Source organism: Fringilla coelebs, assembly GCF_963513975.1.
Source record: "Fringilla coelebs genome assembly, chromosome: 17".
In the NCBI taxonomy this organism is placed as follows: Eukaryota; Metazoa; Chordata; class Aves; order Passeriformes; family Fringillidae; genus Fringilla; species Fringilla coelebs.
In genome coordinates this window covers 12,077,097-12,097,231 of record NC_140043.1, presented here as the reverse complement: position 1 = coordinate 12,097,231, position 20,135 = coordinate 12,077,097, and the positions used below count along the sequence as shown (strand labels likewise).

Below are 20,135 nucleotides of genomic sequence, written 5' to 3'. Positions count from 1 at the left end.
GGCTGCCCAGGGAGGCACGGCCATGGTGTTTCTGGGGAGGAGCGGAGGGCACCGAGCGGCCCCTGCGGCCCTTCCGCCGCTTTCCCTCACGGCCCCAGGGCGGCCATTCCCCTCAGCCGCGCGCGGGGCTCCGATCTCGCGAGACTTGGAGCCACCCGGCCCCTCAGCCCAGCGGGCGCGCCGAGCTCTCGCGAGACCTCCGGGACCCGAGGGGCGGCAATTCCCTTAGGAAGGTCCCGCCCACCGAGATCTCGCGAGACTTCGCTTTGTCCCGCCCCTCCAATTAGGGGAGGGGTCAGAAAGCTTCGCTCCGCCCCTGAAGCTCGATGATTAAACGTCATCACCAGGCGCCGCCCTTCTCGAAAGCCCGGCGGGGGCTTTCCCGTTGCCGTCGCGCTTTTAGGGCTGCCCACAGCCGCCTGCAAACCGCTCCAGCGCCGTGGCGGCGGCTCCCAAAATCCCTCGGCGGGCGCGGGGCGGGCGCGGCGATCCCGCTCCGTCCTCTCGTGCTGCCCGCGGCGTCGGCAGCGCCGCCGCGGCGGTCCGCGGCGGCCGGCGGGGCTGCCCTGCGCGGGGTGCCGGCGATGTCCGGGTCCCGGGCGGCTCCTCCCGGTTGAGCGGCGGCTCCGCGCGGGCCCCGCGCCCTCCCCGCGCCGCGGGCTCCGGCACCCGCGGCCCGCCCGGCCGGGCATGAGGCGGAGCGGCGGCGGCACAAAGGCTCCTGCGGGGCTGCGCGTTGCCTGAGGCGGCGCCGGGCCCGCCGCGCCCCGCGGGGCGATGTCGCAGGATCACGACATGGACAAGACGATCAAGGTTGGCGGGGGACGCCGGGCCGGGCTCGCCGCTCTCGGGGCGGATTTGGGGGCGTTTCGCCGCGGGGGGTTTGCTCGGGATCCCGCGAAGCGAGCGCGCCGAGGAGCCGAAGTTTTTGGTGTTTGTGAATTTTAGCGAGCGGAGCAATCGGTGCTCGGCGGCCGCGAGTTGTGTTGTTGGTTCGGTAATTAGTGTGCTGCCCTAATGAGTCTCTCATTAGCCGCGTTAATTAGCGCCGCGCTCGCTCCTGCCCTTCTGGACTCCGGTCCCGATGTGTCCCTGCTGGAATTCCCCTTACCCAGCGCAGCTGATCTCAACTCGGATGTGAAGTTTTTGTTTTTGTTTTTATTTTTTCCTTACCTGGGGGGTTCTGCCCAATGTCCCCGCGGCCCAGCAGTTCCACATTCCTTCTGTCCAAATCCTTCTTGCCGAGCTTTGTTCGCCTTTCCCGGCTTAATGTCCATAAAACACAAAATTATCTGAGTTGAATCGATCAGAAGTTTCTCTGAGCTCCTCCTGAAAACCCCAAATTCCACTGGGATTTCTGCCCCTTCCTCCTCAACCCTGCAGAAATCAAACCTGGATCATTCAGTACTTTAATGATCTTTAGGACTTTATTAAGTACTCATAATTTTATACTTTATGCTGATTTTTTTATTTTTTGCTTCTCAACTCCTTGGTTTAGCTCAGGTTTGGTTATTCTGGGATTTAGGACAAGACTTATTTCCATGTTTGGGGATTTGGGGATTGAGGAGAAGCAGGAGCTGGAATTACCCAGGATGGGATTTTTCTCTGGATTCCCAAAACTCTCCATTCCCAGCCTTTTTCCCATCAATATCTTTAGAAAACAAGCCTTAAAATATTTTTAAATAGGTTTGTGGAATGTTTTTAGAACATGATAGCAGGTTCACACAGTCTGCAACCTCGAAATTAGAAATGCTGGCTTAGAAATACCATGGAACAGGGCAGACATTGTTGAGAAATAGAAATAAATTTCAGGAATAAATTCAGAAATCAATACTAAATTCAGAAATCAATTTAAGGACAGCCTTGCAAAAAAAAAAAAAAAAAAAAAAAGATACTTTAGAGAAATAGAACTGTGAAAGATGCTTTGTATTAGGACCCACCAGGTCCTAATTACTAAAAAAACTTAAAATAACTAAAATAACTAAAATATCAAATTACTCTGGAGGGGTAATTTTAGATTATTTACAGCATGGAGTGGCAAAAGCTGCTAGGCAAAGAAACACTTATAATGTATTGTAATTCAAAAATTAAAAGTTAAATTAAAATATAATTGGCTTCTGATTGTGATGGTGTGAAATGTGACACCTGGATTGTCTCACCCTTCAAATGAGACTGAAAATGGAATAAATGTTTGTAATGTCTGGGAATTCTGCTTTTCCTGTGGGAATTCTGCTTTTCCTGTGGGAATTCTGCTCTTCTTTTGGGAATTCTGCTTCTCCTCTGGGAATTCTGCTTTTCCCTGGAAATTCTGCTTTTCTTTTGGGAATTCAGCTTTTCCTTTGGGAGGGCTGCTTTTCCTTTTGGAATTCTCCTTTTCTCCTGGGAATTCTGCTTCTCCTCTGAGAATTCTGCTTCTCCTCTGAGAATTCTGCTTTTCACCTGGAAATTCTGCTTCTCCTTTGGGAGTCCTGCTTTTCCTTTTGGGAATTCTGCTTTTCCCCTGGCAGTTCTGCTTTTCCCCTGGCATTTTCCTTCTCCTCTGAGAATTCTCCTTCTCCCCTGGGATTTCTGCTTTTCCAGGCCCTGAGCATCCCAGCCTGCTGGTGTAGTGCCCAAATTCTTGGCTCAGCCTTGGTGAGAGGGAATTTTGCTGCTGGAGAGATCCCAGCTCCACGTGGAGCTCTGAAACTTTGCTGAAATTCTGGATATTTCCCATCATTATCCTCTTTTCCCACTGAAAATTCAGTTTATTACTCAGAAGTTTCAGGTTCCTGGAAGTCTGAAGATTCCCAGGAATTCCATACCTATGAAATCCAGCAGAAACACTTGGATACTTTTAAACACATTGGTGCTTTTAAAGCATTTTCAGCTGTTTAGGATCAAAATCATGGAATTCTTAAGGTGGGAAAAGAGTGAACATTTCCCTGGCAAGGCTGGAAATTTCCTGGTGCTGAGGTTGGAGCTGCCATTCCTGAGCTGGAGGGTGGAAGTGGCTCCCAAATCCTGGATTTGGTGTCCTTTGTGGTCCTTGACCATTAATTATTCATTTTCCCTCTGAGTTATGAAGCTGCTTTGGGATGAAGGTTGGGATCCAAATTTCAAAAGTGCAGGATGTAAAATTGTTGCTTTTTTCTTAAAACAATGGCAAATACACAGAATGGGAAATAGAAATTAAATGCTCATTAATGCCCTCCTAAAACTGTGTTTTCACCCCACCCCTGCTGCTTTCAGTTCTCTACAGCTGAATATCAGGAAAATTAAATCAGCTTTTCCCTAACAAATGACATTTTTCCTCACAAGTGAAATTTATCTGAGCTAAATTGATCAGAAGTTTCTTTGAGCTCCTCCTGAGCATCACAAATTTCTGTGATCCACTGAGATTTCTGCCCTTTCCTTCTAAACCCTTTAGAAACCTCCAGGGGTGGCCTCTCCCATGAATTTCCAGTGGATTTGGGAATTGTTTTCCTTGTGCTGCTCTTGCAGCAGCTCCTTTTGCTGTGATTTCTCCTGAGCAGAGGCAGGAATTTAATAAAGGAACAAAGGCCCAGCTCAGGGCATCAATCAAAGCTCTGAGCTGGGTTTAAAGCCTGCCTTGGGATGTGGTTAAGCCTGAGAGCACCCAAGTGTGGCCTAACAAAACCCAGCCCTGTTTGTGTGGATTTGGACAAAAGGAGCCTGGTTCATGATCAGAAAAATCTACAATTAATCAAGCAGGTTTTAATTTACAGTGTGATGGTTGCAGTGGTTTGAAACCTGCAATTTTCTGTTTTCTGTGACCAAAAAAATGCATTTTAATGCTGAAATGGGCTCCTTGTTTCATTGAGATTGATCATTTATAGGTAGGAAGGTGAAACTGAGTCAGGGAGAGGTGCCCTTGGTACACTTTGGGTGTTAAAAGCACAAAATCACATTTACTGCTCTCAATAACCCTCTTTGGAAATTCCAGCTGCACAGAAACAATTTTAATAAAGTAAATAATGATGAGAGTATTTATATTTATATTTATATTTATATTTATATTTATATTTATATTTATATTTATATTTATATTTATATTTATATTTACTTTTCCTCAGGAAAGCAAACTCCCCAGCAGGCACTTTTACACTTATATTTGCTGAGCTGGGGTTTTTGTTTTGAAAAGCTGTAATAATTTTATTTATGATGTATTTATTGACTGTGTTTTCCCTCCTGCTGAACAGGAAACCTCCATTTTAGAGGAATACAACATAAACTGGACTCAGAAGCTGGGAGCTGGGATCAGTGGGCCTGTTAGGTAAGGGAACTCCCCAGGATTATTCCTGCCCTGTGGAGGAGTCAATGAGTATTTTACTAAAAATTATTATGGGATACATGGAAAATAAAAAGAAACAAATGCCTCACATGGGTCATGCAGGAGGGGTTTTCTCCTTTTTGGGGGGAATTTGGGGAGGAAAACTCCTCCTCTCTGCCCCTTCCCTGCTTTCCCAGTTGTTTTTCCAGCTCTTCCTCTGCCTTTGCATCCCAGCCCTGCTGCTCATGGATTTCTGGGAAGGAAAACACTTTTCCAACAAAGCCTCTCCCTTCAGGGAATGGGAATTTGGGCTGGCAAAGCCCTGTGCTGCTGTTCTGGGTGCTCCCTTTGTCTTTCCCATCATTTATCTTCCTGTCTGGGTTCTCCTCATCCTCTTTTGGGTTGTTTCATTAAAACACTCATTTTGGGCTTTGTTCTTTTGGCTGCCTCTGCAAACATGGGTCCTTTTCTCAGTTGTTAAATGGGGGAGGAAAAAGAGAAGAAATTCAGCCCAAATGAGGATTTCCTTCCCAAACCACTTTATCTATCCAAATTCCAGCACCACTGGGGTTGTTCAGGTGTGCTTTGGGTTATTTCCATCCAAAATCTCTCTTGAGGCTGAATTCAGGGTGAGAGCTGGCATGTATCCCAGACTGGGGGCATTCCTGGGAATTCCCACGTGGAGAGCAAACTCAGAGCTACAAATCAATTACTTCAGGTGTCTTTTTTTAACCTCCTTGCTGACTGAATGCTTTTCAGAGTCTGCATGAAAAAATCCTCCCAAGAACGCTTTGCACTGAAAATCCTCCTTGATCGCCCAAAAGCTCGAAATGAGGTACAGTTCTGCTTTTCTCTCCAGAAAACCTTCCATTCTTGGGATGTTTTAAACATCAAAACCCCACCACCAAACCCCCATTTGCTGGCTGTGCATCCAGAGATTTATTTCTAATGAATTGAGCTGTGTTTTCAAGCTGTTCTTCTCCCTGTAATGGAACAGAACCAGTTTGAGAGGGAATTTTGTTGCCATACGTCTCAGTCTTGGATGTCACTGCTCCAAGAATGCTTCAAGTTGTTCTGGAAATGGATTTTTCCATGTGCCAGGACCTAAAGCAGCTCCTGACACAGGTTGGGAATTCCTGAGGTGCCAAACTTGTCTGCCTGTGGAATGATGGGCACTCCTCCAAGCTGTGGGGAATTTAAAGAAGGATTAATTGTCCTTGAGGTTTAAGCAATTTCCATTTCTTGTTACTGAGCAAATTCTCCTTTAAAATTCCCATAAAAATCATCTGTGTACAAAAAGCACCAAGACTTGGCTGGATTGAACAGCCCAGGGAGCTTTAAAGTGGGGGAAATTCCTGAATGTTGGGACAGGAGGTCCCAGTTCCTTCCCTGCAACCCAAACCCACAGAGTGGCTCAGCAAGGGACACATTTGCTGGGATTTGTGCTGGGAGAGGCAAAAAGGGACAGCTCTGACTTTGGGTTGTGATTCCAGGCATGGAGGGGTTGGAGCTCCTGAGCAAGTGTTTAATCCAGATGTTCCAGCTGTTGTGAGTGCTTAGCCATGAATGGGATGATGGAATTTTAGGGTTTATTCATTCATTTTCACTCTGAAGTGCTACATTGCTCCTTTAAAGCTGCTTCTGTCTAAATTTCTCTCAAACACTCCAAGATTGAGCTTTTCCCCAGAGCTCTGTGTGGGCTCCCACAATCTGACCCAAATTTGGGGGCCAGCTTGGGGTGTTTTTACCCTCAGTGCCTGTCCCTGTGTGCAGTAACAGCTCTTCCCTTCTCTTCAAGGTACGTCTGCACATGATGTGTGCAACACATCCCAATATTGTTCAAATAATTGAAGTTTATGCTAACAGTGTGCAGTTCCCACATGAATCCAGCCCCAGGTAAGATTACATAGGGGGATTCATTCCCACAGCTTGTTTTCCATGTTTAGCCCAAGGTATAGTGGAGTTTGCTTTGCTTTGCTTTGGTTTTAATCACAAAATTATTATTTCAAGGGGGTCCCAGGTGTAATAATTATCCTGCAGACCAAGCAGCTCTTGTTTTTTTTCCCCTGACTTTTGTGTATTTAAATTATTTTGCCTCCTTTATTCCCTGTGTTGAATGCATCTCCATTTTTTTAGGTTTTCCATTGATTCAGTCTGCATTGTGTGAAAGAGTTGTTTCTAAAAATATGAAATTCAGCCCTGCAAAATCTCAATGCATTGTCCTGCTTAAAATGAACACAGGAAAACGTGGAGCAGAGTGATTTTTTTTTTTTTTTTGTGGTGCATTATTATATTTAGATAAAAATACTGTCTTCTGATAGGATCTTAGTGGAGAAAATCATCAGAGCTGGGAGAATGAAAGAGCTGAGAACTGTCTTAGGCTCTGGTGTAGCTGATTTTGCTGTGTGGTGGGAACTGGGAGTTAATTCCTTGAGGATCTGGCAGCCCTGATCTCCACCTTCCTGTTTTTTATGCTTCATACTTATGGCAGTAAAGCTGTAAATTAAAATCATGGGGGATCCAGACTCAAAAACATCCACGTGCTGTGTAATCCTTGAGGGCAGAGTGTCCTTCCAGCTGGATGTGTCCATGTCCAGTTTGTTCCAGCTGGATGTGGGAACCCATCAGAAGGAGCAAACTGGAGATTCCTGGGAGCCAGAAAATCCTGAGAATTTTAAACTCGAAGGCAAAACGACAGCACCAAAATAGCCCCAAAAAGCAGCAGAGAGAAAGCAGTGTTTGTGTGAAATATGCATTCTTAGCTTAGCAATTCTGTTCTTTTGGATGATTTTTTAATGTAACAACATGAAATGCTTTTGAACAGGGCTCGGCTCCTAATTGTAATGGAGATGATGGAAGGGGGAGAGCTCTTCCACAGAATCAGCCAGCACCGGCACTTTACTGAGAAGCAAGCGAGCCAAGTAACAAAGCAGGCAAGTCACCCCCTGTCCCAGCAAATCCATCATGCTCTGGCTAAAGTAGGGACAATTCCTGGGGCTGGAAGGGTGGGGAAAAAAGGATGAATTAAAAGATTCCTCAGTTCTGATCCGATGATCATTGCCTGCTTTGTTATAAGTGACAATGCCCAAGCTTTACTAGGAATAAAGGATGGAAGGTGTGGGCTTGTTCTCTGGGTCTGCTGTGCTTAACATTGCTCTTCCACACCTGCTCTAGAGAAGACTTCCAAGAGAACTTTGGCATTCTTCTTGTCCTAAAAGCGTTGCCTCCAGCAGGACTCCTGAGCTCTGGAACCTCCATGACCCCCTTGGCATTTCTCTCCTCTGGGCCAGGGGTTTTCAGGCTGGGTTCTGGGCTTGGGCTCTGGAATTCCTGGAAGATACCAAGGAATGTGTCTGTTTGTTCTGATTTGTGTCTGTTTGTTCCAGTGTTGTTTTTCCTTCACCCTTTCTCTCCCAGCTCACTCCTGAATGATTTTATAGCCTCCATGGTGGTTTCTGCAGGGGGTTTTGGTGCCCATCAGGTTTTTTGTTGCTGGTGGGACTCTCAGAAGGATCTCTGGAATTCAGTGCTGGGATCCCCAGTTCCCCTCAGCTGCAGAGAGAGAATGTTTGAACCTGGGGCAAAAAAATCTGTGTTACTTTTGTGCTTTGACTTGTTTCTAATGAAATGCTAATTGTGCTGGTACTTTGTGGTCTCATCCAACAAAGAAATGAGGTGGAAGTACAGAATTATTCTTGACAGTTTGTTTGACATCCTTTGGGCTGTTTGATTCTGACATGGTGGGGAAAACTTGTGAAACTTTACCAGAAGTCAAGACTTTGGTTTGAATTCTGTGTGTACACTTGGGTTATTCATGTCTCAAGTAACTCTTTGGTGTTTATAGAAATGAAGCTTGCAATGTGAAAGTCTCTCTAAAATTCTTTTCTCTGGTGGTTCTTCATCCTTGTCTTGTACCCAGGAATGGTTAAAGCTTTTCACAGCACTGCCTCATTTTCTCTGGGAATGTGTTTGTATTTATTGCTGTGCTGAATTAGCAGTGAAGTTCTCTTGTGACAGTAATTTAGAGGTTTTTAAGGATTCTAAAGTTGGGTAGGATCCTACAGAATCCAGCAGGGATACTCCCAAATAAGGGTTGTGAGGCTGTGCCTCACTTCTGTCTCAGGAATGCTGTTTAAATATTTATACTTGGCTCTTCTTGAAATGAATTGCACTTGGAAATGTGCAGTCCCTGGAGCTTTTCCTGCCTGGATTGCAGGTTCCCAAAGCATCCTTGAAACACTCCAGGAATGCATTTCTGTGGGATATGCACAGAATGACTGAAGTGCAGGCAGTACCATCCAAAATGAGAGAATAAAACTGCCTGAGTGTTGGATGTGCAGGCAGGAACGAGTGCAGTGAATGATTCCCTGGAATCCTGGAACAAGAGCTCCCTGCTGGGAGTGCTCAGGGTGGAACTGCTGGGCAGGGGCAGCACCCTGGAGCCCTGGCACAGCAGGGAAGGGGCACTGGCACCACCTGCTTCACTTTGGGGGGGCTCTCAATGCCTTGAGTTCCCAAACTGAGGAGGTTGGGAAGCCCAGGCCAGCCTGGCTTTTGTTTTCTGGGGGGATTCATGTCCCAGCTGTCACTTCACTGCACCACTGCAGCAGGGTCAGGCTGGTCCTAAAGGAGAACTCCACCCAAGAGGAGTGAAAATGTTTGGGGTTAGAAATGTCCTTTGTGAAGCTGAAATAAATGTCCAGGCTGCAGGAGGAGGTTGGTGATTGTAGCTGATTTATTGTGCCCTTTTCCAGATAGCTTTGGCTTTGCAGCATTGCCACTCACTAAACATTGCACACAGAGACCTCAAGCCTGAGAATCTCCTCTTCAAGGATAACTCTCTGGTAAGATGAACATTTCCAATTCTTTTGCTGCTGAATTCTGTGAAGTGACTCAAGGGTGACTCTCAGAGTAGTGGTAAAATGACATGAATGTTTTGGTGAACAAAATTCAAATTTATATTGAAAATTCAATTGAAAAAAAATTAATTTAATTGAATTTTCAATTGAAAATTGAATCACCTGGGTGGACTTGGTGCTTTTCCATCCCCTGATCTCCTTGCAGGGCAGTGAGTCTCTGCTGCTGCTGTCAAATAGGAGTCAGGTTCTCCATCTGAACACAATCCAGCTCTGCCCCCTCATCAGGATGTTCTGACCCTCTACCTAGAGGTGCTCTGATAGATCCAAACAATTCTTTGTCCCTCCTGCTCACCACCAGACTGGATGTGCAGTGATCCCCCTGCAAGCGGCTCAGTGCCTTCCCAATCCCTGAGGGGGCTGTTCCTGGCCCAGAGCACCCAGAAAAGCAAAACCTCTGCTTTGAAAGGTCAATTTGTGACCTTTCAGCTGCCTGCTGGGGAGTGTGAGAGTATAAATATAATGAGGTGGATGTTTGGAAAATGTGTGATGAGGACAGGGGGAGAATCCCATGTTAGAAAAGCTGATTTAATGAGATTTGTCTAATAAAGCCTCTTCTGCTTGTTTTAGGATGCACCTGTTAAATTGTGTGACTTTGGGTTTGCCAAAGTAGACCAAGGTGACTTGATGACACCCCAGTTCACTCCCTATTATGTAGCACCTCAGGTAACAGCCAGTTCCTGCTCTGGGCTAAAGGGGGATCATTTATTGCCTGAGCCTCCATCTCCACATCATTTTAACCCCCTTTGCTCTCCTGGAAGGGCTCTGAGTGCAGGAATCTTGCAGGAATCCCTCCTCTCTGGAGCTGGAGTGCCACAGATCTGTTAATAAGGCAAATTTCCCAGACTCTGCTCAGCACTGATGGTGACAATTGGCCTTGAGCTGTATTAAAGCAGTTGCTTTGGAGAAATCCCTGCTTTGCCACCCTTCTTCCAGCTCAAGCTCTTTCAGGATTCCATTAAAAAGGACTTGGCTGGAAGAAAAAGGTTCTGAAAAGGTTGCTCACAAGGGGCAGTGGCAGAGGGTTGGTACCTGGGCACCTTGGCCTGGCCCCTCTGTCATTAAACACAATCTGTAAATACACACAGGCTGCTCTTTGTAGTGCTGCTTTCTCCCTCTCTCCTGTCCTTTGTGTTGGAGTCCTGGAGAAAATGAAAAGCAGCTGCAGATGGAGATTTAATTGCAGTGCTGGGCTGCCTTTAATCACTGGGAAGGGCAATTCAGAGATCAGAGCATGCCCTGAAAATTTATAAAATTCCTTCCCAGATGGAGCCTGCTGGGGCTCCCTGCAACCCAAACCCACAGACTGGCTCAGCAAGGGACACATTTGCTGGGATTTGTGCTGGGAGAGGCAAAAAGGAACAGCTCTGAGCTTGGGTTACCCTCCAGACACACTTTGGGTTCTGCTTCCAGGCATGGAGGGGTTGGAGGTTCTGAGCAAGTGTTTAATTCAGGCAGAACTGGAGATTTCAGTGCCTTGCAATATTATATATTTTAGTATTTTCCTCCTGCAGAAAACTCCAGTCTTTCTTAGGGAGAAAAACTGGGCTTTGATAGTCTTCAGTAGCTGGAATTAATTTCCAGACTGGAAAATCATCAGGAGTCTTTGGCATAGGCTTTGCTGGTTGTGTTGCCTGTTCATGAGATGGATTTTTCTTTGTTTCTATTTCCCCTCTCACCAGGTATTGGAGGCACAAAGAAGACATCAGAAAGAAAAGTCTGGTATTATCCCCACCTCTCCAACCCCTTACACTTACAACAAGGTGAGCTGGGAAACATCTTGAAAAGTCTTCCCCACCCTACTGGTGCCTCTGATAGAGCAAATAATAAAATGCACACTTAGTGCAAACCTAGTTAATGATCCTCTAATAAAGGGGGGTAAATACACAAATGCTGCTAAGGAGCACTAAATATGAGCAAGATTTTGGAGAGAGTAGAAGGATTCTGCTGGAGTGAGGCCATGAGGGAAGTTCTTTCAGCTCTGTTCCAAGGGAATCTCTTTCCTGCTGCCAGAGTTTCTGGATGTGCACAGCATTCCTTGTTTAGGCAGCTGTGCCAGGAACTGCTCTGTACCTGGATCTTCTGGAAAACAACCAAGAATTTATTGTGTAGCTGGAATCTTGGCAAAATCATGGCAGGAAATGTCCTAATCTTTTTTGGGCATTCCAAAATGTTTTCCTCCTTACTATCATCACTGTCTCCTGCTGGCTGAGCAGTGCTTGAACCACTGAGTGTTCTGGGTGTGTCAGTTTTAATTCAGGTTTTCTGGTTTGTGATCCCAGAGTAAGGATCTAGCCTGATTGCAACTCTAGGGATGGTTGTTTACTCCACCACATGCCTGAGCAGGTATTTGATATGCAGTGTTAGCATTTAGTAGCCTCACAGAGAGAATTAAAGCAATTATTAATTAGTCTGCATCACAAATCTGCCTTCCTAAGGGCTCTGACTGCCTCTCTCCATCCTGGAGAGCTGGGTTGGTGATTGTAGCAGACAATTCTGCTTCTGAACCCCTTAGAATGTGCCATATGGAGTTTCTTCTTCCCTCTCTTGTCCCTTGATTTGGGATTTCCAAGGTGGGAGTGATTCTGCAAAAGCAGCACCTGGCACTGACCTGGCTGCCCAGAATGGGCACTGAGAGCTTCCAGGTGCTCTGTCCTTCCCTGGCAGTCCAGTCCTGTCCCTGGCTGCCCCCACAGACTGATCTGATTTCATTTCCCTGCTGATGCTTTGTTGGATGCTTGTTGTGTTTTCAGTCTCCCATTGTAAACAACTGGATTCTTTCATGGGATTGGGGGTGGGATTCAGGTATCCTGAGAGATGCAATAAACCTCTCTCACCTCTGCAGCCCTGGCTGTTCCCAGACAATTCCCAAGCACCTGGAAGTTGTTCAGCTTGGAGCACAGAGCTGCCTTGCCACAGCAGCCAGATTTATCCACGAAGGTGGATCTGGAGGAGGAGCTGAGCTGCTTCTGTTCCCTTAGGGAATCACACAGAACTTTTATCAGAACTCCCCCACTATTTGCTGCAAACTGCTCCCCAAAGTGACCCTTTCCTTGCTTGCAGAGCTGTGACCTGTGGTCCCTGGGGGTGATTATCTACGTGATGCTGTGTGGGTATCCCCCCTTTTACTCCAAGCACCACAGCCGGACGATTCCCAAGGACATGAGGAAAAAGATCATGACAGGAAGCTTCGAGTTCCCAGAGGAGGAGTGGAGTCAGATCTCAGAAATGGCAAAAGACATTGTGAGAAAGTGAGTCCTTGGAGGAAGCTCTGGTGTTGCTCTGTGCTTGTGTTAAGGAATTGGAATGGTTCCATGTTCAGGAAGTGGAAAAGCACCTGGAAGTGCCTTATCCCAGCAGTGAGGATTGTCTGCAGCTCATCCAGCTGACAAATTCTCTGTTAAATTCAGCATAAACCAAGTCTGGAAAATATTGGGTTTTTTTTTTCCCTGCACAAGTGTTTAATGTTGATGTCTCTTTTGTTGGGGTGAATTGTGTATTGAGTCTTCAAGGGGAGTGGGAGCACTGAAGGGTTTCAGGATTACACAGCTGGCATGGATTTCCTGGGATAATGTCTGAATTCCTGTGAAAATCAAGTGCCTTTAATGGGATGTGGTAAATCTGTCCCCTAAAGCCCTGTGCACATCATACACAGCCTAAAAAGAGGCAGGAGGATGGAGAGGGAGATTAAGATCTGTCATGAGGTGCCAGACTCAGATAAGGTTTTGCATGGATGTTTTATTCCAAATGCTAATGGAGTCTGTTTTCCATGCAGGGCACATCCCTCAGCTGGGAGTGTTTCAAAGACTTGGTCTGTTTGGGAGCAAGAACGTGGCACTGATTAGGGCTTGACCTCACTTATTTTTGAAAAAGTGACAAGGACTTACTGCCTTTGCATCACCAGAGGAGCTGAGAGAATAAAAGCAATATAAATAGGAAAAGAAAAAATCAGTTGGGGAAATAATTTAAAAGTGTCACTGGCTCCTAAGATGTACTGTAAATTCTCCAAGGATTCACATTGTTTGGAGAGGGTGCTGGGACCTTTTCAGAGCTGTGCAGGAGAATCCCCAACCTTTCACCAAATTAACTTTCCTTTATACCAAGGTCAGCTCTTTATTCTCACACAGAAACTCCACAGGCAAAAGGTTTCATTGCCTTTCAAAATTCCCATGAAACTCAGCTCTCAGGATGTTGTCACATGGATCCAGGCTGATTTCTGACCTCAGGCTTGATGAGGGTTTGATAATGGCTTAGGATTTGGGAAATGCATGGAAAAAGAATGCACGTGGCTGCTAGCAAAAGTGAGCTTAACCTGCTTGGCAGCAAGTGGGATTTCTGCTCTCCCCCATGGTGCTGCTGACATTTTGTACAAGTTATTTCCACTTTCTTGGTACATTAAACAATTGTGCTCTGCAGCCAAGAAGCTGATCTGGAGTTGTCTAAGGAAGTGTGACAGGCTCATGGAGTCATTCCCATTCTCATTCAGACTTTGGGATGACTTGTCAGCACTCTGTGGGAAATCTTGTTTTTTTTATTTTAGTCGTGCTCATCATGAGAACACAAATTTATCTGCAAATCCTCTTTCCAGGCTTTCATGCTGGGAAAAAAAAAGGATTTCATGGAGTTTTCAGCAGTCTTGGAATAAAGTTGCTTTTTATTTTGAGGGGCTGGAACCAAAGTGTTCTTTACTTGAGGACTTTGCAGGGGGTAGAAAAGCTGAGGAGTGGCATGGTGGGAGCAGTGAATCCTGCAGAGTTTCCATGCCCAGAGTCCTTGGGATGAGTGTGACCTGTTCTGGGGATGAGCTCTGGGGGTGCATTTCCAGAGAGTGCCAGCCTGGATCATTTCCAGTTCCCCTGGAGGGTGATTTCCCACCTGGGAGCAGCAGCTGTGGAATTCAGCAGCTCAGGGGTAGCCCAGGAATGCCTTTAGCACCTTCCTCTGCCCTGACTGCTGGATTGCCCTGGATGAGCTGTGACAGCATGAAACCACAGCAAGCTCAGGGAGCTGGGACAGATTTTGGGCTCATTTTGGGGCAGTTTGAGCTCTTGGCAAAGCTGCTTTTTTAGCCTTTAAAATGCTTAAATGCTCTGTAAATCACCAGACCTTTTCTTAGGGATTTATTCTTTTCCTCCCCAGGCTGCTGAAGGTCAAACCTGAGGAACGTCTGACCATTGAGGGCGTGTTGGACCATCCCTGGCTCAATTCCACAGAGGCCCTGGACAACATTCTGCCCTCTGCCCAGCTGATGATGGACAAGGTCTGAGCAGCAGTTATTTGGTCAGGAATGTTGCACAGGAGCAGGAGAGCTCTGGGATAGGTGAAGGGCTTTTTTTTGACGTGGGGTTATGGAGAGAAGGAGCTTCTCTTCTGCTTTAGGAGAGCCTGAGATCGTAGGGAGAAAATGGAAACAGAAATGAAAATGGGAATAAAATGTGAAATTTGTAAAACTTGAAAGAGATGCTCCCAGATTGGTGTAACGAGCAGCCACGTGCTGATGGTAGGAAGCAGAGCCTGAGGGATTTTCCATAGCTCTTTCCTCTTTTTGTCATGTTTTATGAAGTCATACAGCAATGACCTCACTAATTAAACAAATAGTCCTTGTTTCCTTTAACTTCTGCTCAAAGAGGATTTCGGTCAATCTTGTGAACATGAGAAGGAGATGATCCTTTGTCCTGTTTCCCCCAGGGATATTTTGTCACTGATTTTAGTTCTAACCATACCTTGCTTCATGCAAACCTGATTTTTCTTGCACATCTCCAAAACAAATCCAATTTTGGTGCCTCTTTTTGCCCATGGCAAATGCTGTCCATGTGTTGTTGCACCAAGTGCCCCTTTTGTCTTTCCAGGCCATGGTGGCAGGGATCCAACAGGCTCATGCAGAACAACTTGCAAACATGAGAATCCAAGACCTCAAAGTGAGCCTGAAGCCCCTTCACTCCGTGAACAACCCGATCCTGCGCAAGCGGAAACTCCTGGGGTAACTCCAGGGCTGGGCTTGGAAGGACAACGTGGAGCCAGCTGGGATGGCTGGGAAATGGCTTTGGGAATGGCACAGGCTCAGTTGTGATGGTTTAACACAATTCTGGTGTTGCTCAGACAAGTAATAGCGGCACAGTGTGGTTTTTCTGCCAAGATGTGCCAGTGAGGGCAGGAAGGAGGTTGGACACTGTTCCTGCATTGAACAGATTCCTTTTGGGATAATGGGTCACATGTAAGATAAGGCAAACTAGGAGAAAGAATTCTAAGATATTTTTTCTCGTCCTGACATTTATTTACTGAAGAAGTCAGGTAACTTCTCTCTCTGTCTTTATTCGAGTTAATCTAAAAAATAGACTCATACATTTTAGGATTACCCTTATTTGAAGTAATTTAAAGGAATATTCCTTTTTTTCCATACTTAAAATGATCTCATAATATAGGACAAGAATTATAATTAATGCTGAACCTGTCTCCCAGTTTCCCAGAGAGGGAAGGAGCTGTGTTAGACTGGAGCAGTTACACAACAAGTAACGAGTTTGAGCTGCACCCAAATTCTAATTATTTCCCCCTTGTTTTTGTGCAGCACCAAGCCAAAGGATGGTGTTTACATCCATGACCCTGAGAATGGAAGCAATGATTCCAACGTGGCTCTGGAGAAGCTGAGAGATGTGATTGCTCAGTGCATTCTACCACAGGCTGGTAAAGGTTGCCACTTTTAAGAACCTTTTATTCCTAAATGTGCAAGACCCCAACTCTGGGTCTGTCTATGTCAGTGGTGAGGAAGGAAGAAAACTCTTGGGCAGCCTCTGAGCTGGGATTTGGGTTCATGTGGAATTTTAGTGACATGCAGAGCTGTTGAAAGAACATTCAAACAGGAATATTTGATTTAAAGGCCATTTCCTGTGTGGGGTCAGCAGGAATAACTGCCCAGTTTGCTGAGCCCTGAGTGAGGCAGAGTCCAAATCTCCTGTGTCCCTCTGTTGTCCCAAACAGGAGAGAATGAAGATGAGAAACTGAATGAAGTGATGCAGGAGGCCTGGAAATACAACAGGGAATGCAAATTGCTGCGAGACACCCTGCAGAGCTTCAGCTGGAATGGTGAGAATTCGTGCACTCCCACAGGGGATGTGGCAAAGGGGGAAGCACAGACCTCCTGCTGTGGAGGTAACACCACATGTATTGGATTTGGGCTGATTTAGGTTTTGACACTGTTTCATCCTTTCTGCCAGATTTGGTGTTCCCAAAATGGGGTGAAAGTTTTGCTTTCAAATTTCTATTTGAGGGTCAGGGTTGAGTTTTCAGAAGCACCACAAATGGATCGTGATAGAAAGGGGGAAGTTTAAACTGCCAGAAGGCAGGGGTAGATGGGATATATGCCAAAAACCCTTCCCTGTCAGGGTGGGGAGGCCCTGGACAGGTTGCCCAGAGAAGCTGTGGCTGCCCCACCCCTGGAAGTGTCCAAGGCCAGGTTGGACAGGGCTTGGAGCAACCTGGGATAGTGGAAGGTGTCCCTGCCCAGATGACCTTTAAGGTCCTTTCCAACCATTCCAGGATTCTCTGATCCTTTTAGGAGCCTCTTCAGCTGTGTTGAGCTGCTTTCCATCCAGCTGTTTATTCCCTCTTTCTGCTGGAGGCTGCTCCTCCCTGTCAGCTCTGCAGCTCAGCTTGGGTGGGAAGCAGAAAGAAACCAGGACAGGCACCTTGGAATGCTCAGGTGGCTCCTGGATAGAGGAGGCTGCAGAGGTGTCAGCCCCCAGGAGCAGGTGCTGATGGATGGAAGGGACCAGGAGCATCACCCAGCTGCACAAGGGCTTGATCCTGCTTCCTCCTCTGCTCTGTTTGCTCGGCTTTCATTGCGATCTTTAATTGCTCCATTTTCCAACAGAACCATGGTCTGTGAGTCCTTTTGGATCCTGTGCTGCTGTTGCCCTAAGTCTGTGTGAAGCATTGTTTAATTCCAGCTGGGATTGCTTTCCTCCTTGTGCCCAGCTCCAGCTGATTCCCTGTTTTTTTTCCCTTCAGGCAGAGGATTCACAGACAAAGTGGATCGACTAAAACTGGCAGAAATTGTCAAACAAGTGATTGAAGAGCAGACAAATTCCCACGACTCTCAATAGCTGGAGCTTCTTAATCTTATTTTTTTTACCATTTAAGATTTATTCTTTAACTGTAAAAAGTATTTTTATGTAAATTAATAAATCATAATTATTTCATTAAATTTCCATACTGCTTGAAAATGCTGTATAGTTGTAGATACAAAAAAAAAATCATTGGTACTGTAATATTTTTTTAAAACTCAGTTCCTTGAGGTATATATGATCACTTATGTACTGTTAATCATGAGCCCCACAAATGGGGTGGATTTTATTGTTAAAAACCATTCTTTTTCTTAATAACCAGTTGCAGAAGCTGCCTTTCACCTGCCACATCCAGCCCCTGCAGTGACTGTATGCGAAGGAGAGCCACAGTTTCTCAAGCCCCTGCTCAGTGAGTACTTGAAGCAAGTCAAATTCACAGCTCCTCTTGGCACCTAAATTACAGGTCTTTAGGTAGAGAAAAATCAATTAAATACCCTTCAGTTTGGCTTGGTGCCTGGCCCAGGCACCTGAGGCCATGTGCTTGCTGAAATTTTCAGTTCTGAACAGTGACTCTCTTTTTCTGCCATCTTCCCCATCTCCCTCAGACCTTCTTTAAGGCTTAACCTCCTCTCTTTCTTTCTCATCTTCCTCAGAGCTTTTTTAAGGCTGAATCAGCCATTCAGCACAAAACTCTTCTTTTTCTCACCTTGTCCAACAGCAGAACAGAAGAATGTTCAAGTCCTTATGCACAAGTTCTTTTAATTTCCATGGTGGGATCTTCTATGGACTGAGACCAGCCTGGGCTTTCTTTGTTTGGGATCCACCCCCATATTCCCATTCTTTCCTTCCTAGAAGATCCCAAGGCTTGGGTTCTGACTTGTCCTCTTGTTTGGCAGAGCTGTTCCCAGGCAGGCTCCCAGTGCTCTGGGAGAACCCCTGGGATTTCTCTGGAGCCCAAATTCCCATCTCTGATGCCTTCGAGCTCCTTCTTGGGGAGCCACAACTGCAGGGCTGCTCCCTGCTCCCCAGGGCAGGTTCTTACTCTAGTCTGGAACATTGGCTCCAAAAGCTGCTTTTTTAAATCCTGATCAAGCAAACCAATGGCAAGAATCTGTACATAGTTCTAGTTTTCTACCTTTTCTGCTTCTCTTTCTTTCGAGATCGGGCGGAGGCTTTTTATAGAGCTATTTTGGTACCAAATCCGTGCAGACATCGGCTGAGTTTGGTCTGCAGACTGAAGTGCCAACCCAGGGCCCTCAGTGACCACTCCTGAACGTTGTTGTCTTTCACAGCTCATCCATTTTTGGGTTTACATTGACAAACCTGAGCCATGAATCTCCCAATTCTCTCCTACAAAAGTCCAGCCTTGTTCTTTTTTTGTCTCTTTTCTATACCAAAATTTCCTTGCAGCTTTAGCTGGATGGCAAAGCAGTGTCTGACTCTTTCTATACAATTTTTTAAACAGTGACTTGTTTTTTCTAATGAAGGAGATGCTTTGTTTCCTGTTCTCTGTCAGCTTTCCTTAATCCTGTGGACAGTTTTCCAATGCCTGATCTATTGCAGGGTGAGAACAGTCCCTGCTTATCCATCCTCTGATGGGAGCAGGGAGTGTTTGTGTGAGCTGGAATTGTACCTCTGACACTACCTGGAATATTTGTGCACTGACCTGTTGATGAAAACTGAAGACCATTAGCAAAAATTGAGAGTTTTTGTCACTTTTTTTGGCTGTACCACCAAGCCCTGTTACGTGCATTTCTGTCCTTGCTCTAATTCTAGGTCATGTCTTGAAATTATTTCATTTTGAACTTGAAATCCATGTCTTTCTGGGGAATTGAAACTTTCAAGTGTGACAGATAGAGATGGAAACAAGGAAATCACCTTTGTTTGAATGGCAGAGCAAAAAATCCCCTCCAAAAGCACTTTGCCCTCCCAGGAGGAAAATCCTCAGGCAGTTTTTTGGGAGTCAGAATTTGTTGGAAGTGCAGTCAGAGGGGAAGGTGGGATCTGATGTGTGTTAGAGGATTCCTCCTTTTCTTCATCCCTTAAGTGCTGCTGATCCTGAGGTGGGAACACTTGTACAAATTTCCAAGGGCTTTTGCCACAAGGAACTGCTTTTGATGGATTTAATCTACTTTTTGTTGTGTGATAAATAAGAAGGGCCTGATTTGAAGCAGAGGGAGGAGGGACAGATTAAGAAAATACAATTTGAAGAATCAAGGTCAAATCAAAGGTTTTGTTTCTATGAGAAAATTGATTTTTTTACTCTTGGAAAAGTTCTGTTTTACATTTCGAAGTTCAATAACTTTAATGGATTCATTTACATGTTTGAAAGTAGCATTTGACTTTCTCCTTCCTGTGTTTAGTTTATTTTTCAGTTGAAGCAATTGCAAGACACCTTGTCTTGATTCTCTGAGGCTTGACTTGGTAATAAATCTACTGATCCTTTATAGCAGACTGTGAATATTGTAAATATCTCGAGCTGGAAGTGTGGGATCAAAGAAGAATTTCTTTGTACAAACACTAAAATATGTGGGAAAGCTCTGGAGGTTGTTGGGTTTTGGTTTTTATTTAGAATTTTATTTAAGTGAAGAAAAATGTCTGAAATCATTTGACCTTTTCAAAATTTTCTGTATAACTGGCTTCTCCTGTGATTTGATTATTTGAAGCTTTTCTATATATATTGAAATTAGGAGAACCTGATTAGTGAAAGAGATTTTGATTGGAAATAGCAACATGTCAAAGATTTGCTGTCATTACTTCTGGATTTTCTTTTGGAAACCCGAGTCTGTCCCCATGTTTAACTCCTGTGTGTTAAAATGTTCCCATTTCTCCTCTCAGTGTTCCCTGTTAGTTCCTTTTGGATCAGTATTACATTGTAAATATTAC

The 20,135-nt window shown here is 45.4% G+C and overlaps 1 protein-coding gene across 3 annotated transcripts; it reads left to right on the top strand.

Annotated features, from left to right (window-relative positions):
• The first annotated feature begins 583 nt into the window (after window positions 1-583).
• Window positions 584-20,135, top strand: MAPKAPK5 (MAPK activated protein kinase 5). 3 transcript variants are annotated; one of them, XM_084217548.1, is made up of 14 exons: window positions 584-813; window positions 4,203-4,276; window positions 5,033-5,108; window positions 6,072-6,169; window positions 7,098-7,206; window positions 9,028-9,117; window positions 9,760-9,855; window positions 10,872-10,952; window positions 12,253-12,440; window positions 14,329-14,449; window positions 15,039-15,169; window positions 15,755-15,870; window positions 16,165-16,269; window positions 17,194-20,135. In XM_084217548.1, exons 1-14 carry the CDS (start codon window positions 778-780, stop codon window positions 17,286-17,288), a joined length of 1,416 nt encoding a protein of 471 aa, XP_084073674.1. In that variant the 5' UTR covers window positions 584-777; the 3' UTR covers window positions 17,289-20,135. The 3 variants fall into 3 exon arrangements, with proteins under 3 accessions (XP_084073674.1, XP_084073672.1, XP_084073673.1); XM_084217546.1 differs by having other exon boundaries at window positions 15,755-15,876; XM_084217547.1 differs by having other exon boundaries at window positions 7,098-7,210; window positions 9,032-9,117; window positions 15,755-15,876.

Coding starts and splice junctions, on each gene's coding strand:
- MAPKAPK5 (XM_084217546.1), top strand. CDS start 778: ATGTCGCAGGATCACGACATGGACAAGACGATCAAG. Junction 15,170..15,754: donor CGCAAGCGGAAACTCCTGGG/GTAACTCCAGGG, acceptor GTTTTTGTGCAG/CACCAAGCCAAAGGATGGTG. Junction 16,270..17,193: donor GCAGAGCTTCAGCTGGAATG/GTGAGAATTCGT, acceptor TTTTCCCTTCAG/GCAGAGGATTCACAGACAAA.